Genomic DNA, 22,191 nt, shown 5'->3' with positions numbered 1-22,191 from the left:
ATTAAAACACCTTTTGCTATATAGGATGGATGGATGAATGATAGTGGAAGCCCAGTAAATTTTCTAGGCCAGAATTACCATAAATTGCACAGTCCTTTTCATTTAAAAAGAAGATAACCAGATAACATGATTTCTAATCAGGAATCTACATTTCAAAAGAAATGAAAGCCTAGATGGAGCTATGGAGTAAGGTATCAATATCTTTGAAAGAGATGCTTGAAAGTTTGCCTGCTTTTTTTGAGAGAGAGAGAGAAAAAAATACTACTAGAATATATCTACATAAGCAAGATGATGTTCTATAATTTTGCTTTTATCCCTGTGCTCTGTGTTTTAATGCATGTTTTTCAGCAAATAAAAGCGTATAATACAATGGTATTGTCTATATTCCTACCAAACAATTTGATTTTTTTCTTCTTCTTAAGAATTTGAGAATTCTGATTCCTTGCAAACCATGATTTGCAAAGTAGGAATAAGCCGTAAAGTGTTTTGATTGTTTCTGGTTTGGCAAGTTCTACAAACAACCACTATCGGGTTATAATGATAGTTTAGTGAATTTATATGATTTCATTCAGTTAATTGCTTCTCTATCAGAATTATTGGTTCCATAATGAATGGATTTTAGCTCAAACTAATATCCATCCTCATAATAAATCCAATTCCCTTAGACGCACAGTATGCAGATCAGCTTCAAACTGTGGTCACACACTCAGATTTAATGGGCAACATGTGTTTCAATGAAACGATAATTAAACTTTTTGATGTGTGTTAATGCTAAAAGGGAAGACAATGATTGGTTTATAGATAACATTAAGCCAATTTTTATTACCTCAAGTCCAAAGCTACTTTTGTATATGAGCAAAATAATCAGCTCTCTGCCCTTTGATCCTTGCCTGTTAAACTATCATTGTAGATAAAATTAGGAGAGGTGAGTTGCATCCTCCCCCCATCTGGCTTCATCAGCTAAATTTAAGGTCCGCATTTAAATCCAGGATTAAATCATGGTTTGTACATGATTTATTAGCAATCAATTTAGGAGGAGTCGCCATTATTCTCCCCTTTACTTACTGGTTTGAATATAATCTGAAAGGAAGAGGAAAGTATCATGAGTTATTAGCTAATTATGGGTATTTATCCACTTTTCAGATCCATCCATCCCATTTTTAATTATAAATTATTTCAAAGGATCAGTTTCCCATTGGCACAGGGACCAGATTTTAATTTCTTATTATTTATCGTTCAAATGCATTTGCCTTACTTCACTGCTGGAAGTACAGTAGAATTTCTGGTATTTAAAACCAAGCACTTGCCAAGATTTCAAAGGGGCCAATAGCTCTAAAGTGGCTGCATAACATTACATAAATCAGTGTCATTTCCATTTCATTTCAGCACAGAGGTTAATATATACGCCCAGTGATATAATTAAAAATCAGAAAAATTAACATTCTGATTTTCATATGAAAGTCGCAACTTTGAAAAGGAAGATCCTTGGCGTTTGATTGTTTCATTACACTTTAATAATTAACGCACCAATTTGTTTGGAAATAAATGATCACAGACATTCCTCTCCAAGTATAAACCAACCTTGAGTTGATATTAGTTCATAGTACAACATTTACTCTTCCTCATGGACAGATGCAGTAGGTACTTTTAATCATCCATTAATATCACCATTAATCTGCATTATACAATTTGATTATTCAGCTCTGTCAAGTAAGATTGTTTTTCAGGAATAATTAACCCCAAATATTGAACAGAATCAGAACACTTGTAAATTTAATATTATTTCCTAATGCTCAGATTCTTGGATTGTTGAAATATCTACCAATAATTAGATACTTTGAGCAGCAAGACGTACATTCATAAAACCAGATGCTTTAACAAAGTCATCCTGCTTGTGTTTGAGAGCTATCGAGAAGACACTTGTGGTTGGGGTGAGGAGTCGGTGCAGGGGTGACATTCAATTTTTTCCCTACAGGTTACTTGGTGGTGGTGGGGGGGGTCCTGCGACTGAGTGGGCGTGGTCACTCAGTCACAGGACCACCACCACCAAGCCACACCCACAGAACCCAGTAGGAAAAAAAGTGTGCTATGAGCACAAGAAGGGCTCATAGTGAATGCTATGGCAGACAAAAGCCGAACTTTGCTCCCTCCATTCACAGCAGAGTTGCTACTCCCTTTATCGTCCACCCCGGCCCCCTCCCTCCTGGGGGCTCTCTTAAAGGGACAGGCTGGAGCAGCCCTGCTGTGAATGGAGGGAGAAACATTGGGTTTGGGTGGGCAGGTCGAGCGGCCGGAAGGACCGACTGAGGCGGCAACTGGGCGGCCCAGCATGGGAGAACCGGGGGTGATTTCTACCGGTTCGGGGAACTGATTCAAATCGTCCCTACCAGTTCACTCGAGCCAGTCTGATGCGCTCGAATTTCACCCCTGATCCGGTGGCTGACTCAGCACATGGTTTCGTATTTGAGGATATGCTTTCTGATCTGCCCCCGTGTCTAGGGAGGACAATTGTGATCAGTACGTGGAACGTTGCGTTGCCAGTTGCAATTTCCAGGTTTGTTCCCAAGCCGTTTTTTATCGCCACTCTCGCACTTTCCTGAAGGTACCAAAATAAGACTCCAGATTTCTGCCTACCCCATCTTGTCCAATAATTAATTTATCCGTTTACAAATAAATGCTGAAAATGTTGATTTAAAAAAAAAATTAAAAGGACTTTGGAGACATTCATATATAGGCTGAAAGTGTTGACATTTAAATGGCCCTGAGCAGGCTCGTCGGGGTAATATTTCTTCATCCAAATCAACCTGTGGACAGGCATATAGGTGTGTTCTGGATAAATGAGATCCACACTTACCGACAAACTGGTAATGTAATGTTTGTGTTGTGGAGACCCATATTTAACCATTTCTGGGTGACTTTGGATCAATTAGTGAACTTTCTTTACAAGGCAAGATTGTTTGTTTGGAGGGAAATATAAGAGGGGCATCTATGTATACATTGCTTTGAGCACCTGAATAAAATAAATCTTTATAAAATAGATTAAGCATATCAGGAATATTGTAGCAATAGTGTTGTCTTGATTTATCGTTTACGTAGAGTATTAGCACTTAGGAAAGGAGACTTAAAGAGCCAAATTTAAAGTAGGCTTTTATTTATTATATTTCAACCCACGATGTTGTTATCCATCATTTAAAAACGTTTTAGAGGCTTGGAGTGTTTGTGAGATGAATGCAGCATTTCTGCCAGTTTCAGTTTAGCATCCACTACATTCATCAAAACATTGTGCAAATTATAATAATTAGTGCAAGCAAACAGGTCAATTAAGTATATCTCTGGCTCACAATATCTTTTCCATTTGACCTTCTTTCTGAAAATGATCACTGTAGAAACCCATCCATAATCCTGTTTGTGCCTGTCTTTCTTCGTGATGCATATGGTACGTTCTTTCAGACATCTGTCATTTAACAAAATAACCTGTCTCGCTGTTTTGTAGAAGCTGGAGCTGGATCGTTTTATGCTTTATGCTCATGGACCTGATTTATGCAGAGAATCAGACCTGCGGCATGCAATGGCCAACTGCTTTGAAGCCTTGATAGGTAAGAAAACGATGCTGTGGCTTCTATGTATTGTAAGTTTGCTCTGTGTCGGCCTTCATCGTACAGCTGTGGTGGCGCAGTGGTTAGAATGCGGCGTTGCAGGCTAATTCTCCTGACTGCCAGCAGTTCGATCCTGACCGGCTCAAGGTTGACTCAGCATTTTATCCTTCTGAGGTTGGTAAAATGGGGACCCAGATTGCTGGCAGCAAAATATTGACTCTGTAAACTCATCCAAGAAGCTTCTTCAGCTCTAACTGGGTGGTAGGAAATAGAAGGATTTATAGAAGGATTTGCATTCTTTCAGAGAGTTGTTGAGGTCACCTGGAGATTTAGTTGTGTCCATACAGTCACCTGAGTAGTGAAATAGCAATAGTAATAGCAATAGCAGTTAGACTTATATACCGCTTCATAGGGCTTTCAGCCCTCTCTAAGCCGTTTACAGAGTCAGCATATCGCCCCCAACAACAATCCGGGTCCTCATTTTACCCACCTCGGAAGGATGGAAGGCTGAGTCAACCCTGAGCCAGTGAGATTTGAACAGCCGAACTGCAGTCAGCTGAAGTAGCCTGCAGTGCTGCATTTAACCACTGCGCCACCTCGGCAAAGTCTACAATTGCTATGTTGTAGACAGGATATGACGTGTATCAAACTCGCAGTGTCATGTTGCTGTCATGTGACGTTTCATGACATTTCCCCCCTTGGCGGAGCTAGGGCGAGCATGGCCTGTGCGTGACACCCCTGAGATAGATGGGGTGGTCTCCCTCCTGCTCTGTTGACGGGGATGTTCAATTTTGACAAAGATGGCTTCTTTGGCCCCTCTTTCCAACCAGCAATCTTCTCTTTCCGGCATTGTCACCCAGACCATCACATTTTGACCATGCGGTTGCCAAAAATCTTCAATTCATTTTGATGCAGAAATACATGTACCTTACAAAGGGGATCCCAAACTTAATTTTCAAAATGAAAAGAAAAAAGGTGTGGGTGGTGGTGGGTAGATTTTCCCCACAGAAATCTTTAAAAAAATAATTTAAAATCACATCTCGGTCCACATATAAATTTAGCTATATTTGCTTATCCTAACTATGCTCAATGTATCTCATAAATCCCCTTCTAATAAATATTAAGACTTGCTATTGAAATTGCAAGATGAGAGGCCTTAAAAATGAACTAAGGTCATTTAATTCTCTTTTAGAAACGGAGCACGGGGAGTATTGTGCAAATTTGTATAAAACAAGGCACTTATTTAAATGCTTACTGTACTGATGTTAAGCCAATTGTTTCCTGCTTGGCCCAGACATAATGAGGACACTTTTACATCAGCCAGAAATGAAATTTCGAAGTTACGTGCTAGAAAAGCACTCAACTCTGAACTCTTTCTCAACTTCATAAATAAAATGAAATGGATGAAAGTCAAACTCCTGGTTCTAAGGTTAGCCGGAAGGTAGATTATACCTTGTTTGTGACTTCATCCAGCAAGGTAGAATTAGATTAGACTTTTGTTGTATAACAATGAGGGATTAGATTAGACTTCTGCTGTATGAGCAGGTGTTAAATATGAGATGATGACAGCATTTATGTTGAACTGAATCGTTTTTAAAGTAAATTGCCCTGGTGGGACTAAGGCTACCATCCTGTGTGCAGTTACTAGGATGTGAACCTAATGTTCAAGATTTATTATTATGTGTAATAATATAATTTCTAACGTGCTTTCAAAACAAACGCTATGCAGCAGGGGAAAATCAGCAAGTGTTGTCTGCCGGCTTATAATCTCACGAACAAAGAAAAATAGCAAAGGAATGGAGACATAATAGAAAGGGAATGGAAGGAAATTAGCTAATGGGTAGAAGGGCCAGAGAGTACAAATGCATCTTGAGAAGCAATTTAAAAATAAAAACTGATTCAGGTCTTCCAACATCAAAAGACATGTCATCCCAAAATGAGATATAATAGGAGAGAAAATGGAGCAAATGATACATTTTGAGTTTCAGAGGGACAAGGACTAAAATATCTCAAGGGGGGGGGAAGAACACGAAATGTGCATCTACAGGCCATTACCCACTTACCTGAGAGAAACAGTGGGATTTCTGGATAGGTAAACTTGGAGTGGCCTGTAAATATGGGTTTGATTGTTAGTGGTTCTCCAGTTTTGATGGCCTTTTGGGATGGGCTTGATAACTGGTGATGTCTGGCATATGGGGGGGGCCAGAGGGGGAGCATACTTATGATGTAGAAGAAGAAGATAGCTATGAGAAGAATGCAAAGCATGTGCACATATTCATGCCTTTGTGCACAGATACATACATACATGTATGTATATGTATATATTTATACATGTACGTGTGCATATATATCGTGGCACAACAAAACCGCGCTCGACTAAAGCGCGTCCAATTAAACCGCATCGCTGACGTCATCAACAGGGCGACAACAGCGAGCGCGGAGAAAGAAGGGCGCTTTAAATAGCGCTTTGAAAGCAAGCCGATTCAAGTTAAGGTAAGGGTTAGGTTTAGGGTTAGGTTAAGGGTTAGGTTTAGGGTTAGGTTTAGGGTTAGGGTTAGGGTTAGGGTTAGGTTTAGGGTTAGGTTAAGGGTTAGGATTAGGTTTAGGGTTAGGTTAAGGGTTAGGCTTAGGGTTAGGTTTAGGGTTAGGTTTAGGGGGGTTAGGTTTAGGTTTAGGGGTTAATTTTAGGTTTAGCATTTACAGCGTGCTTCTGTCTGTCTTCTGCTGTGATATAATTCAGTTAGTCTCTCTCTCTCTCTCTCCCTCTCTCTCTCTCTCTCTCTCTCTCTCTCTCTCTGTGTGTGTCTCACACACACACACTTTTCTTGCTGAAGTAGAGAAGACTGGTCTTTCTTCAGTCTTGCAGAAAAAGACTGCAATTCCTAATCTCCATGAATTGAAGAATGCCTAAGAACTCTTTCAGGCTTTGATTACATCTGCACTTCAGGTTGATCATTGCAACATCAAGTATTCAACATAAAGCATGTATGCTTTTCAGTTGCCCAAATTCTCCACCCAGCATGCCAATTGTGGGAGTTGAAGTCCATGCAGTACATTTTAAAGTTGCTAAAATTGAGAACCACTAAGGTAGCCGATGGGGACAGCTCCATTTATGCCAATATGCTTTCTCCTCAGTTCAAGGAAGGCAGGGAAGCATATTAATGTAACTGAAAGTTTTTAGTCTTAATTATTCGTTTCTTCAATAAATGCCCAAATCCTCATTCAACTTCTTGCTTTTGGGACTTTTGTATGTGCTGTATATTGCTAATCACATGCACTTTTTGTGTGTTCTGTATTCTCACTGTGTTATTTTTTTAAAATAAAACCAAATCAAACAAAAATCCAGATGTTAATTCTCTAAACATTCCTTTCTCTCCATTAGTATTTCCATTTTTTTCCTAATGCCTTTTCATAACTTTTGTTCTTGACTCTCTCTTTATTTCCTGTGAACTTTCTTTCATGTTTTACTGTTAATGACTGTATTCATATAAATAAGATCATTATATTTCCATTCTTTCCAGTTAAAAATTTGCCTCTCTTTTATCTTTTTCACCATGGATGTTTTCAAGTTGAGGAACAAGATTCATTTGAAACTGGCTTCTTGGTTCATCCTTTGATTTTTTTTCCCCCAATTCTTTATTTCTTCTTCTACATAACTTTTAAATTATAACTTCTTTTCCCTCTTTTTTTGTAGAACTAATTCTTATTGATCTCAGCATTTCAATATCCCTCAATATCCCTTTTTTTCATTACTACTCTATATATTTCATCCAATTCTCAAACGCTGAAAGTTTGATCAGTTGAGTATTTGTATTCCCATTCCCTGATTCTAAGTATGGGATTTTATGGTGTTTTGCTTGCTTCTAATTTGGCTCTTGTTCATCTCCCCCCCCCCCCCGCTTTATTTTGCATTCTTGATGCTCTGTGACCAGTGTGGCCAACCTGAAGTGCAGATATAAGCGATATAAATTCAGACGAGATCTTAAGCGTCCTTCCAATTTGAAAAGATGATTACATAGAGATTAGGAGTGCAGTCTTTTTCTGGCTGGGGAATTCTGGGAATTGAAGTTCATGTATTTTTCGGAGTATAAGACGCACCAAGGTTTTGAAGAGGCAAATTTTTAAAAAAAGTTTTTGCACTCTGCAAACCTCCCAAAAATGGCCTGTTTTATGTGAAAACGGGCCTGTTCCCCCCCCCCCCAAAAAAGGGCATGAATAGCCTTTGGAAGGCTTGTAGAGTGGAGCAAAGAATGGTCCACTTTTTGCAAAAACGGGCCCTTTTTTGGTCAAAAAAAGAGCATGATAGCCCTAAGGTTTATAGAGTGTGCCTTGGGGGGGGGGAATTGAGCAAAAAACGGGCCTTTGTTTGCTCATTTCTGTCCTCCCCAGCCCCTGAAAGCCTCCTAAAAGCTCTGCATGGCCATTTTGGATTTGGATTTGGATTTTGGATTTTATTAAACATTTATATGCCGCCCTTTTCCCTGAGGGGACTCAGGGCGGCTTACAACAATGGAGGGAAGGGAGTGCAAGACAAGACTTAAAAAGAAAAAGAAACGTGAATAAAAGAAATTAACCATAAAAACACAACATTCACTCAACATTCGGGCGGGGTGAGAGTAATCCTATCCCCAGGCCTGACGGGATAGCCAGATCTTGAGGGCTGTGCAGAAGGCCTGGACTGTGGTGAGGGTACGGATCTCCACGGGGAGGTTGTTCCATAGTGTCGGAGCTGCAACTGAGAAGGCTCTCCTCCGCGTAGTCGCCAGACGGCACTGACTGGCGGATGGAATTTTGGTGAAGGGGGCAGGGATTGGGGAGGCAAAAAATGCTGTATTCAGTGTATAAGACGCACCCAGATTTCCAGCCTCTTTTTTGAGGAAAAGGGTGCGTCTTATACTCTGAAAAATATGGTATCTTAAATTTGCCAAAATTAAGAAACAGTGGCCTACCTTTATCATTCTTCAGTAACCCGCCTGTGGAGTGCAGCTATCATAATCCTATTCAATGCAGGGTGGTTTCAGGGAGTGAATGGGAAATGGCCTGCTGGCTTTACCAGCTAACAATTAAGAAGCAAACAGCTTCTTGGACAGGGAGACATTCAGGATACGTCTCATAATTTCTGTTATTTGCTGTATAATCTTCCAATAGGATTACTGATTTTTTAAAAAATTATAGATGGCAATATCTATGACATTATTTCATAGGGCTATAAGTCTCCCAAGAGATTGATGCTTCTATTGGAGAAATAGATATTTGATGTATCTATGTCACATATATGTCCATTCCCCCAGAAGCCTGTTGGTCAGGGTTGTCAAACTTGTGGTGTCACATTGTTGTGGAAAGGAGCATTTCTTGGCCGCTTGACCAAAATGGTTCTGTGTTCTGATCATATAATCCAGTGTTTCTCAACCTTGGCAACTTTAAGTCCTGTGGACTTCAACTCCCAGAATCCCCCAGCCAGCTCTTGCTGGCTGGGGAATTCTGGGAGTTGAAGTCCACAGGACTTAAAGTCGCCAAGGTTGAGAAACACTGATATAATCTGACTCTATGGTACCCAAGATTATCAATATGTGAAGTTTTGTGTATAAAGAAGAAGGGAACACACTACTTTCAAAGTAGATCAATTTGATAATCTAGGTTGCTTCAGGAACGAGCTGGAAATAATAACTCATGTCTTAACTTGTGTCTGACTTGTGTCTCCAATAAATTCCAGCAGACACTAAGGAGCATTTAGAAGCTGCCCACAATTCAATAGAGAGAACAAGTTGGGGCATTCCATAATCTGCCCGTATAACACTTTTGTTGTGCACTTGCTCTCAGTGAATGCAAATGAAACTGGATAGTCATCACCAATAAAGCCCCACGTAACACAGGGTTAGTTGGTTGTTAGTTTTTTCAGAGATTGAAATGAAATCAAACTATTCCTTCTACTCTAGATATGTAGTATATTATGGTTTTATTGCATAGTATCTGTCTTTTGTTCCTTTGCTTCTAATTTTTTGAAAGCTACCTCTGGTGAGATGGGTAGTTACATACATACATACCAGAGGTGGGTTTCAATTTTTTTTACTACCTATTCTGTGGGCGTAGCCTGTTTTGTGGGCATGGCTTGGCAGTCATGTGACTGGGTGGGCATGGCCAACTTGTAAAATGTGGTGAAACTCACTTAACAACGCTCTTGCTTAGCAACCAAAATGTTGGCTCAGGAACTCTGGCGTTTGAAGCACGCACGTCTTAAAGCTCTCAGCTTACAAGACCCTTTTGCACCCCTAACCCTTTAGGAAAAAAACCCAGGGATGTTCAAACTTGACAGCTTTAAGATTTGTGGACTTAACTCCCAGAATTCCTCCTCCAGTCATGTTGGCTCAGAAACTGGCATTTGAAGTGTGCAAGTCTTAAATCTGTCAAGCTACAAGACCCTTGTACCCCTAACCCTTTAGAAAAAAACCCCAGGGGGGTTCAAACTTGACTTCTTTCGGGCTGAGAAGTAATGCCTCTGAGGAGCTTTTCCCAGGTGGCACCTGAGGCCGCCCGCCCTGGCTCTTGGAGGAAGGAGGCAGGGATGCTGGCCGGCACTTGCCCCCTCACCGCTTTCCCGGCTGGCCACCCAGTTAAGCAGGGCAGGCGGGGCTGAAGCCGGCGGGCCGCAGGGGCGGTGGTGGTGAACGGTAAGGGAAGTGAGCACCGACCAGCATCCCTGCCTCCTTCCTCCGCGAGCGCAGCCAGAAGAAATCAGGGGGAGAGAACGAAGTGCAGGGGCTTCTTCCAACAGCCGTACTGAGCCGTACCGGGCAGAACCCACCTCTGATACATACATACATGCATACATACATACATACATGTCATGAAGACATGCTCCTCAAAAACAGAAAGGATCTTTGTACCATAGGAAGCAGGGCATAAGCATGAGATGATTGAATAGTGGAGTTTCATTAGAATTCTGTAAGGAAAACGAGATCAAATGAGGAATTGAAGGCGCCAAAGTAATAAAGAGATCTAAGAAGCAAAACAAACTAGCATGAGATTGAGCGGAAGAACCAAGGTAGATATTTTAAAAAAAAAAACTCCCATTATCAAAGCGGTTCAGTGAAGAAAGAAGGGAGGAACAAGGGAGAGTTCAGAAGAAGTCAGGCCAAGAGACAGCGAAAGCATACAAGTCAAGATTTTTACAAAATACAGTGGCCAGGTGTTTCCTCAAATTTAATGGAGAAATAGATGTCAGATGTGTATGGGTAAAGGAGCTATTGCAGTCTCACTAATTAGCTGATGACAAGGTTAGAGGGGAAGGGGACGAATCAAGCAGAGACAGTCACAGGAATTGGAGCATCTAACGGGAGGAGCCATATTTCAGCAAGAAGAAAGCCAGAAAAATAAGCGATAGCAAGATTATTAAGTACAGTAGCTTTATGACTTGCTGAAGAACAATCTAATAAAACACAAGAAAATGAAAGATGCAGCATAATGAACAGAAAGTAGATTAGTGCAGGAGCCCTGTTAGGAAATGAGATCCTAATGATTACCAGCAAGTAAAAGAAAAACGGGGAGCTTACTTAACAATGTGAAGTGATTGTAGGAGTATAGAATACAAAAACAACAACAACATCCACACCCTATAACTACAAATTACAAATCAGTCTTCATTAGAAAAAGAGAGGTGGGTGCAAACGAGGCTTAGTCCATCTGATATTCTTATATCCAGCTAGGAGCCTAATAAACTCCTTCCTCCCTGAAGTATTAGGGCAGATTTTAGATGATGAGATTCGGAAAGCGGCAGCTCTTCTACATAAGCTATCTTTGGGCTACCATATTTTAAAGAATTATTAATATTTTTGTTGGCCCAGCAGAATCGGAATCATGTCATGCAAATGGGCAGGGGCAGAATGCCTATATATATATTGTATTTGTGCTGATAAATAAATAAAGGGAGACTAATATAGATCTATTTCAAGCTATTTAGCTCTCATCAGCTAGCCATACCCTTGCTGGGATTCGAACCTGGGCTGTAAGGGTATGGCTAGCTGATGAGAGCTAAATAGCTTGAAATAGATCTATACTAGTCTCCCTTTATTTATTTATCAGCACAAATACAACACAAATATAACAAAGGCAACAGTAAAAATATTGGGTTTCTGTCTGGATGGTCTCTTGTGACGAGCCGATGGACAGAGAATGGAAGCAGTGAACTTCCTCCCATATTTGGGCATACCGGGGGTTGTGACTTTAAATATATATATATATATATATATATATATATATATATATATATATATATATATATATATATATATATATATATATATATATATATACATACATATATACATACATACATACATACATACATACATACATACATACATATATATATATACACATACATACATACACACACACACATACACATATATATTTGAGAGGGATGATAGCCCTTTTGAAATATATAGCCTAGGCAGTCAGCAGCCAAAAATAAGTACCTATTTATTTGATTGACCAATTTCTGCCCCACTTTTCCTGTCAATTGAGCAGTTTGTTGCCAATTCCAATGACATTTGTTCAGGAGCTCTAATGGCTGTGATGAACTGATCCAGGAGCCACGTTTTGTGTCCCTTTCTCTGCTGGCCAGGCTCCTAGGGTTGAAAATAGAAAATATCTCTTAAACAACAGAAGAAATTGAGTCTGATCGTTTTATATGCTTCTACCTCTACTTATTTCTGGCGTTGGGTCTTAACTCTGCTTTTGATTGATCGATGCTCTGTGACAACAGGGAATTGATCTCGGCAGCAATATCAAGTTGTGTCTGACTGTGACCAAGTTATATTTCAACAGATCTGCCTTTTCAGTTATGGGTATATATATATATATATATGGAATGCCAGAATTACGATCACAGTGTTCTAGCCAAAATTAATTCCTAGTTAGCAAAGACTTTATTTTAACATTATAATTTTGGGGCTGAGGAAAGTGACATTTTGTGGTTCCTATTATGAAGCAATTGGAAGTCTGAAACCTTCACTCCTCAACTATGAGTCAAAGGGAGATCGGACTACATACAGATCTGTCTTTCATTTTTCCCTTCCCTGCTCTCAGTTCAGCGTGATTTCTCCTCTAAGGGGTTGGGGAACAAGCAGTGAGATTATTATTGGATGCCCTGTCTCTTTTTCCTGCATTTTAGCTTGCCTGCAAAAATATATTCTGGGTCTTTCCCTCCCCCACCCCTCAACTTTTTATTTTTTTCAAACAACATATCAGCCATAAGGGTTCTGCCTCAGGCTAAATCGCGTTTCATCAGATCAAAATAAGGGGACAAAGCCATCCATCTTAACTCGGCTTGCCTCTTTGCACTGCTTTGGTGTGTAATATCGAAAAGGAGGGGGAATATTAGAATGACAGACATGTATAACCAAAAGATATATCTTTTAGAGAGAGAGAGAGAGATGATGATGATAGATAGATAGATAGATAGATAGATAGATAGATAGATAGATAGATTAGATAGATGATAGATAGATGATATAGATAGACAGACAGATAGATAAATGATAGATAGATATAGATAGATATAGATAGATAGATAGATAGATAGATAGATAGATAGATAGATAGATGATAGATAGATGATATAGATAGACAGACAGATAGATAAATGATAGATAGATATAGATAGATATAGATAGATAGATAGATAGATAGATAGATAGATAGATAGATAGATAGATAGAGATAGATAAGATATAGATAGATAGATAGATAGATAGATAGATAGATAGATAGATAGATAGATAGATAGATAGATAGATAGATAGATAGATAGATAGATAGATATAGATAGATGATAGATAGATAGATAGATAGATAGATAGATAGATAGATAGATAGATAGATAGATAGATAGATAGATAGATAGAGATTATAGTTAATAGTTAGGTAAATAGGCAGTCAGGAATTTCTCCCCTGCTCGCTCTTACCTAAAGGAACAGCTGAGTTCAAAGTTTTTGAGAAAGGTCTGAATTATGTTTGGTTTTGCTGAAAATGCCTTAGCAGCAGGATTTCCTTTTGTAACGTTTGCTTTTCAGAACTGGGGTGGCCTTATTTTTCACAAGAGGTGCAGCCAGTCAGATCCAAATAATGAGATGGGGCCCCTTCCGATTGTAGGGGCAACGGCCTAACTCTTAACTAAGGAAGCTGCCTCCTTTTTTTAAATCTTTATTATCTACCACATGAAACGACAACTGTCAGTGAGGAACAAACTATTCTGTCCCGGGAGGCTGTTCACATCATTGAAGATTCCTCGTGTGAAAAGACTCTCTAGATAGAAGAGGGTCTTCCGCAGGGATGGTTGAGATGTGCATTCAGTGTGTGAAATACACTGGGTGGGACCACTGCAGCTATCCCCATTTTGTACATAGGTCAGTGATCCCATTTTGTTATCAAGCATATGTCATTCCACTATGCAGAGCATAAGCGAGGATTTGCCTCCCAAACTTGGTGACCAGCTGTGTGTCTTATAGACCCAAGAATTCCCAACCAGTTGCTTTTTGTCCTATTAAAATAAGTACTGTCGTTAGCCAAAGAAGAAATAGGTGAAATTCAACTAAAGGATAAGACATTGAGCATGGGGGAATACAATGCAAAATGTCTCTCAAATCAATCAGAATGGAGCTGGAAGGGACCTTGGAGGTCTTCGTGTCCAACTTCCCTGCTTGAGCAGGAGATCTTGTATCATTCCAGACAGGCGTCTCTTAAAAACGATAAAGCACCCAAAACTTCTGAACACAAGCTGTCCCACTGGTTAATTGTCCTTACTGTTAGGAAGTTTCTCCTTAATACCAGATAATTGCTTCTCTTCAGTTTCCATCCATTGCTTCTTGCCTTCCCTTCTGGTGCTTCGTAAAATAAATTCACCCCCCTCTTCTTTGTGGCAGCCCCTCAAATACTGGAATTCTGCCATCATGTCATCCCTAATCCTTTTTATCTAGAGGAGCCTTCAGATGTTTTTGTCTCCTGGCCCTTAATCATCTTAACTGCTCTTCTTTGCACTTTTTCCCAAAGTCTCCACATCTTTTTCTGTAATGTGTTTCAAGTTTCAAGTTTAATTTTATTTATAGGCCGCCCAATCCCGGAGGACTCCGGGCGGCTTACAGAAAGGGAAATAAAATAAAATAAAATAAAAATAAAATAGACAAGTTAAAAATAACAGAGATACATTCATCTCAGTCGGGGCTGGACCTCAACAATGAGGTCAACAGCCCCAGGCCTGCCGGAATAGCCAGGTCTTGACAGCTTTTCTGAAGGCCATGAGAGTGGGCGAGGTCCGGATTTCTGGGGGTAGTTCATTCCAAAGGGTCGGGGCAGCCACAGAGAAGGCTCTCCTCCGGGAAGCCGCCAGCCGACATTGTCTGGCTGACGGCATCTGAAGGAGGCCCACCCTGTGGGATCTTACCGGCCGTTGGGAGGAGTGTGGCAGTAGACGGTCTCGCAGGTATGCTGGTCCTAAACCATGAAGGGCTTTAAAGATAATAACCAACACCTTGAATTGCGTCCAGAGACCAATAGGTAGCCAGTGCAGCTCGCAGAGGATAGGTGTAACATGGGTGTACCTAGGTACACCCAATATCGCTCGCGCGGCTGAATTCTGGACTAGTTGCAGTCTCTGAACGCTTTTCAAGGGTTCAATGTGGTGACCAAAATTGGATGCCGTATTTCAGGTGTGGCCTTACTAAAGTTTTATAAAGCCCTACTAATACTTCACGTGATTTTGATTCTATGCCTCCATTTATACAACCAGAAATTGTATTAGCTTTTTTGGCTGCTGCCACTTACTACTTGCTCATGTTTAAGCGATTATCCATGATTTATTTAGTCCCTCTCACATTTACTGTTTTTTTAAACCAGGTTTTGCCTACTCTGTACTTGTTCCTTCAAAATCAAAATCATATTAAGATGCTTCATTCATTCCTGGCAGCAATGAACAATTGATTTGACATTGCCTTTTTATTCTAAACAAATTTATATAGGATTTTAAAAAGAGATTAAACAATTGAAATACAAGTAGATGAATCTAGAGGGGGTTATCTGTTCAACAAGGACTTGTTTACTTTTGACGCTCTGGTTTAAGCCAGTTGCTTTACAGGAAAATTAAAAAGCAAAAATCTCGTTCCCTGCCAAGAAAAGACTTTGCCGTACCTTTAAGGTAATTTGCATATGAATTGAATAAGGCTGTTCATGGATGCTTGCTCTATTTTTGCCACTTACCTGCAGCACAAATCACTGTGGATACAGATCTCATACATGGGTGAGACCAGTGGTGGGATGCAACCGGTTTAACAACCACAAGCACGTGCTTTCCCAGTGCATGCCACTTTGCACATACGCACGCCTAATACGCACTTTGCATTAAAAAAACACCCATTTTAAGCTTAAAAACTTACCTTCTATGTTCAGTGCTGGTGAGTAAAACAGTCGCAGCAATTCGCTATGCTGCGCGAATCCACTGAGCTAAAAAACAGGGAAATATAGGACAGGAGAGGGCAGGGGAAGGTGGACAGGAGGCAAGGTGGCGCAGTGGTTAGAGTGCAGTACTGCAGGCCACTTCAGCTGACTGTTATCTGCAGTTCAGCTGTTCTAATCTCACCGGCTCAGGGTTGACTCAGCCTTCCATCCTTCCGAGATGGGTGAAATGAGGACCCGGATTGTTGTTGGGGGCAATATGCTGACTCTGTAAACCTCTTAGAGAGGGCTGAAAGCCCTATGAAGCGGTATATAAGTCTAACTGCTATTGCTATTGCTCACGGGAACTACCGGTTTGCCCGAACTGGTCTGAACCGGCTGAATCCCACCCCTGGGTGAGACTTAGTTGCTGTCAGCCTCTTTCCCTTTGTAGCTCTTATGAGTGAGATGAATAGGAAGCAGTCCCTCATCCCCCAAATTTACAAGTAAGTGACAACGAAACACACATGTGAGCAGCCTCAAGTTTGCAACGTGCTTCTTTAAGTGGGTCTAAATGCCGTCTTTTTCCTTTGGCGCATCCTCTCACACAGGGGCCGTTTACCTGGAGGGAAGTCTTGAAGAAGCCAAACAATTGTTTGGACGCCTGCTCTTTAACGACAAGGTATGACTTCATTGCTGCCTTGATTATAGCTCTCACCGTGTTTTCTGCTTTTCTGTAGTGCTTTAAATTAAGTGCTGGAGAGGGAAACGGGAAAGAATCCTGCCTCTCAGGATATAATGCCTTGATCTAGCAAAGTAAAGTAAAAGATTATTGTGATTACGGACATTGCCTGTTTTTCTGCTGTAAAAGACAAGGTGCCAGAAAAGGCGACTCTGCAGCAAGTTTCCATCATCTTGCTCAGAAGGACGACGCAAAGTTCCCAAAGTTTAGATCCAGACAATCTTTCACATGTCTGACATAATTTATTTGGGGGGAAACTGATTGACAGCGCTGAAGAGAACAGAGGTGAAAAGAGAACAAATGAGGAGGAGAAAAAGGTGAACGAGGCCCACGTGAGATAGGAATGAGCTGCGGAGGGCTGGTTCAGACTCCTCTGTAACCTTGGAACTTCGCTGGATGATTTGGAGCACTTATTCTTAGTCCAACCTATCTCACGAAGGTGATTGCACATCCCTTGAATTCCCGCTGAAAAGGTAATATTTAGGAGGAAAAAAACCAGCACAGGTTGCTGGCTCTGAGAAAATCAGAAACGATAAGCCAGTCTACGCTTACACACTTAAATAAGTTTGCGTCAGAAGATCGTATCAAAAGTTATGCTTTCAACCACCAGCATGTAAATCTCCTGATGCGTACAGGCACCTTGGTGATTGTGGAAGTGCAGCTGAGCTGAGATGTAGGGAACTAATAGTGAATAAAGGGAGGGATTGATGCCTTTCCTCAGCCCGCGACTTCTCTCGTGCAAATAGCAGGCTGAATAGAATAGAATAGAATAGAATAGAATAAACAGAGTTGGAAGGGACCTTGGAGGTCTTCTAGTCCAACCCCCTGCCCAGGCAGGAAATCCTACACCACTTCAGACAAAGGGTTATCCAACATCTTCTTAAAAGTACAGTTAGTCCTTGACTTATGGCCACAATTTGAGCCCAGAATTTATGTTGCCCAGTGAGGCATTTATTCAGTGAGTTTTGCCCCGTTTTACAACTTCCCTTGCTACATTTGTTGAGTGAATCACGGCAGTCATTAAATTAGTAACACAATGGTTAAATGAAACTGGCTTCCCCATTGTCAGAAGGTCACAAAAGATGATCACATGACCCCAGGACAAGGCAACCATCATAAATATGAATCAGTTGTCAATCGTCTGAATGTAGACCACAGGACCATGGGGATGCTGCAGTGTGAAAAATAGTCCTAAAAAGTCATCTTTTTTCCCATGCCATTGTAACCTTGAAGGGTCACTAAACAAACTGTTGTAAGTCGAGGACTACCTGTATGTTGCAAGACAGAAACATTGGCAGGAGCAACCAACATGTATAGTTTTTATTGATTGTAAGCTCAAGATCTCATGCCAGTGGGGTCATGTGCAAAATATACCGTATTTTTCAGAGTATAAGACGCACTGGAGTATAAGACGCACCAAGGTTTTGAAGAGGCAGTTTTTTTAAAAAAGTAGGTAGGTAGATAGAGGGATAGAGAGGAAGAGAAAGAGAGTGAAATACAGTAGGTAGGTAGGTAGAGGGGGAGGGAGAGAGAGAGAGAAAGAAATACAGTAGGTAGGGAGGGAGGGAGAGAATAGGTAGGTAGGTAAATGTTTCCAGGTGTATTTATCCATGTGCTGGAGAAGGAAATAGCTGACAATCTGCAGCACCTAAGACTTTGTTTCTGCTGGCACAGCACTTGATCAATGTAATTCTCATCAGTTAAAAAGCTTTCCAAAAGGATAAAAAAGTTTTTGCACTCTGCAAACCATCCAAAAACGGCTTGTTTTTCGCAAAAACGGGACTGTTTCTTTTTTTTAAAAAAAAAAGCATGAATAGCCTTGGGGGGGCTTGCATACTGCTCCGGGGGGGGGGGGAATCAACCCAAAAACGAGCAAAAAACAGCCCGTTTTTTCGCAAAAACAGTTTCGTTTTTTGGCAAAAAAAATTGCATGCATGGAGGTTTATAGAGTGCTGTTGGGGGCTGGGGGGGGGCAAAAATGGCCTGGTTTTTTTGCTCATTTCTGCCCTCCCCAGTCCCCAGGAGCTCTCTGAAATCCTCCATAAGGGTATGCGCGGCCATTTTGGTGAAGGGGCGGGGCTTTGGGAGGCAAAAAATGCTGCATTCGATGTATGACGCACCCAGATTTTCAGCCTCCTTTTTTTTGAGGAAAAAAGGTGCGTCTTATAATCCGAAAAATACGGGAATTGTGCTCCTTTTGTTCACCTTTGGTTAACTTATTTTAAGCTTTTCCTCCTTCTCTCCTTTCCTTTGGTCGGAATGAAACTCCTGAATTTTTAGTTACAGAACTTTAAGAAAAGAAAAAAAAGAAAAGGTAACCCATTATGTAGTTCCTGAACGGTGTGTGTTCTCCCTCCGCCTAATTGACATGAACTAAATGGAAGCACTACAGGCAGTTTGAACAAAGAATGCCTGCTTTTTAAAAACGAGTTCGCCAGCACTATTGAATTTGCAAGGAGCCAAGTCAGCATCTTAAGCCATTTCAGTCTGTTGCAGAATGACATTTTATTTAGCAATGTGGAACTTGTTAAACGGTTCCCTTGGGCTTTAAAAGCATCTCTCCACGTTTGCAGGACCTGTGGGAAGTATGGCTTAATTATCCGCTGCACCCTCTGCAAGTAAGTCTCCCCCTTTTCACTAACAAATTTCAGAACGGTTTAAGGATGCCTTTTTATTGGTCTTCGGCTGCGTTGACATCTCGGAGCATTTCTCGTGCGCACATGGGCCTTGGTGGGTTTTTGTAGCTAATCAGTGTCAAGCGCTTGGGCTCAAAGGCAGGCGAGGATTTTATAGGAGACAGGCAGGCAGGCAGTAATTGGGCAAGTAGATGTCAGTCACGGGGCAGCCATGCGGAAGACCTCCAAGCGTGGTGGCACTGGGGAGGGAATAAGCAACTTTGCTCACTGTGAGACTCTCTCCGGATGGGAAAAATGCAACAAGTCTCAAAGCCTCATGGAGGCAGGGGCACCTTTGTGGCCTTTCAATGTCACCTGATTCCCTTGGGGTTCAAGGAAGACTGTCAGCATCTCAGCTGGAACTTTCTTCTGCTAAAACAGGAACCAGATAGAAAGCAGAAGGTTCTTTTCTGAGCTAGCAACATGTCCTCATGAAGGAATGTATCCCCTCCTCTTCTCCCGGGAATGCTGATTCTTCCTTGATCTCCAAAGGCGGTCAGGGGAAAAGAGATGCCTTCCACCATGTCAAATGTATAATTTAAGATAGAATAAGAGCATTTCTTTCCAAAGCTCTTAGAACTTTTGGGGAATGTTCTTTAATGCAGTGTTTCTCAACCTTGGCCACTTGAAGATGTCTGGACTTCAACTCCCAGAATTCCCCAGCCAGCGAATGCTGGCTGGGGAATTCTGGGAGTTGAAGTCCAGACATCTTCAAGTGGCCAAGGTTGAGAAACACTGCTTTAATGGGCTCTTCTCTGATGGGCAATCATATGCAATTTTGGTATCCCTGGGCAGAAAGATACAAGATATACAGTAAATGGAGTGTGTTATTCACAGTTATCGTATGAAAACTTAAGGGTTTGGGGTTTTTTTGCTCAAGTTGAATAAAATAGATTTTAAAAGTAAAGGAAAGTAAAAGAAAAGAATGGATTTATGTCTGTCAATCTTGTCTATCATTGATTGCTGCTCCTAAAAGTTTTATTTCTATGATTTGCATATGAATATCTAAATACCTAAAACAGCAAACACAACATTGATAACGTGCTATAAAGATCGGTAAGTCCTCTATCATTTATTGGAGCATTGCATTGTTTATCTCTAATACTTTTGTACCACCACACCAATGGCTGAAACATCCCCCAGATTCTAGTTTTGCCCTTAGAAAAGCTAATTTTAACAAAAGTGGAACAAGGCCCGATAAAAAATAAAGAACTTAAAAAATTAAGTTCCTGCAATACCCCCAAGTTTGAGCATTCTATTTTCACACTTTCAGCAAGCATTCTTGCTAGCTTCCAGCTAAAATAATTTAATGGGAAAATATTAAAGAAAACAGGCAGATGATTCTACAGTGAAATAAAACCTTTTGAAATACGTTTTTATAGGAAGAAAATGGAGAGATTCATTGATTACATTTATATCTTTAAAAAAATTCAGCATGCAAGTAATCCCTGGGCCACTGGAAAAAATAGAATATATAGATAACATAGTTAACAACATTGCTGAAAGAAAAAAAAACATCAACTGGGAGGGGTAATAAAACTTGCCGATAGCTAAAAAGGTACGGTATTTATAAGGATGAGAAAATAGACATCTGCAGTCATCAATAAAATTACAGACTTGGAACACATGAGTATCCTGAAATTTTTGCTGAGAACTCCTGGAACTATTATGTTTATACATGTTCGTAGGTTACTGAATCTTCCCGTATTCAAAGCTGCATTAAAATCTCCTTCAGACTGAGCTCGACTCTGGTTGACACAACAGTCATTGTTGTGTAGTTCTCATGGCAACATCATAACAGCAACTGGTTGTTGCTTTGTTCCATGAGCCTTTTCTCATCTTCCTTGAGTTTTGGGAGGGTCTCCTATCCAACTATTAACCTGGCCCGATTCTGCTTAGCATCTCAAGATGCTGCTAGTTAACATTTCAGATTAAATGTATAGTGCAGAGTCCTCATTTAGTCCTTCTTTCTCTAATATAGTATCTTTCAGATAGCCTTTCATGGTTCATGTCTAGAACCATGATATTGCGCTGCTGAAATTTAGCACTGAAAATTAAAATTTGACCAAAATGTACTGGTTAGACTTTGGAGGGGATTTTTATTTGTGTTTTAATCCACTGCCTGGTTGATAACCAAAATAAAGAGAATTGAGTGATTTTAGCTGAGAATTAAGAGTGGGAATGGGAACAAAGCAGATGTGGTATTCAGCAGGTTCTGACGAGTTCTGGAGAACCGGTAGCAGAAATTTTGAGTAGTTTGGAGAACCGGTAAATGCCAACTCTGACTGGCCCCATCCCCATCTATTCTCTGCCTCCTGAGTCCCAGATGATTGGAAGGAAATGGGGATTTTGAAGTAACCTTCCCCTGGAGTGGGGAGGGAATGGAGATTTTACAGTATCCTCCCCCTGCCACGCCCACCAAATCACACCCGCCAAGCCCACCAAGCCACGCGCACCGGTAGTAAAACGGTGGTAAAAAAGAATTAAATCCCACCACTGGAACAAAGGATACGTTATATTCCTGTTCTCAACATCAGCTGAACAAAATTGAACTCACCTTCAACCCAGCTTCATTATTTAAGGAAACTCTTTGTGGCTTTAGGGTGCAGAGAGAAAGGCAGAGGTAATGCTATTCCTATTTCCTCTTCTTTAATTTCCACCTAACCTTCCAGTGACCTCAAATTAGTTTGAATGCTGGAAAGGCCATTTTTGAAGGGCATTAAAAGTAAGGTTTGAATCGTTTGCTTAGCAG

At 40.7% G+C, this 22,191-nt stretch overlaps 1 protein-coding gene across 4 annotated transcripts in view; it reads left to right on the top strand.

Annotated features, from left to right (window-relative positions):
- Nucleotides 1-22,191, top strand: part of DROSHA (drosha ribonuclease III) — a 116,309-nt gene that overhangs the window by 71,390 nt on the left and 22,728 nt on the right. For 3 of the 4 annotated variants that reach the window (XM_032222610.1, XM_032222609.1, XM_032222612.1), the window contains 3 exons: nt 3,494-3,596; nt 16,634-16,704; nt 19,338-19,382. In XM_032222610.1, coding sequence (XP_032078501.1) covers nt 3,494-3,596; nt 16,634-16,704; nt 19,338-19,382 — 219 coding nt within the window. The remainder of the gene's footprint in view (nt 1-3,493; nt 3,597-16,633; nt 16,705-19,337; nt 19,383-22,191) is intronic. The other variant, XM_032222611.1, reaches the window with a different exon arrangement.

This window comes from Thamnophis elegans, chromosome 8 (assembly GCF_009769535.1).
Source record: "Thamnophis elegans isolate rThaEle1 chromosome 8, rThaEle1.pri, whole genome shotgun sequence".
In the NCBI taxonomy this organism is placed as follows: Eukaryota; Metazoa; Chordata; class Lepidosauria; order Squamata; family Colubridae; genus Thamnophis; species Thamnophis elegans.
Note: the sequence above shows the minus strand (reverse complement) of the source record. Positions and strands in the feature narration are given on the sequence as shown.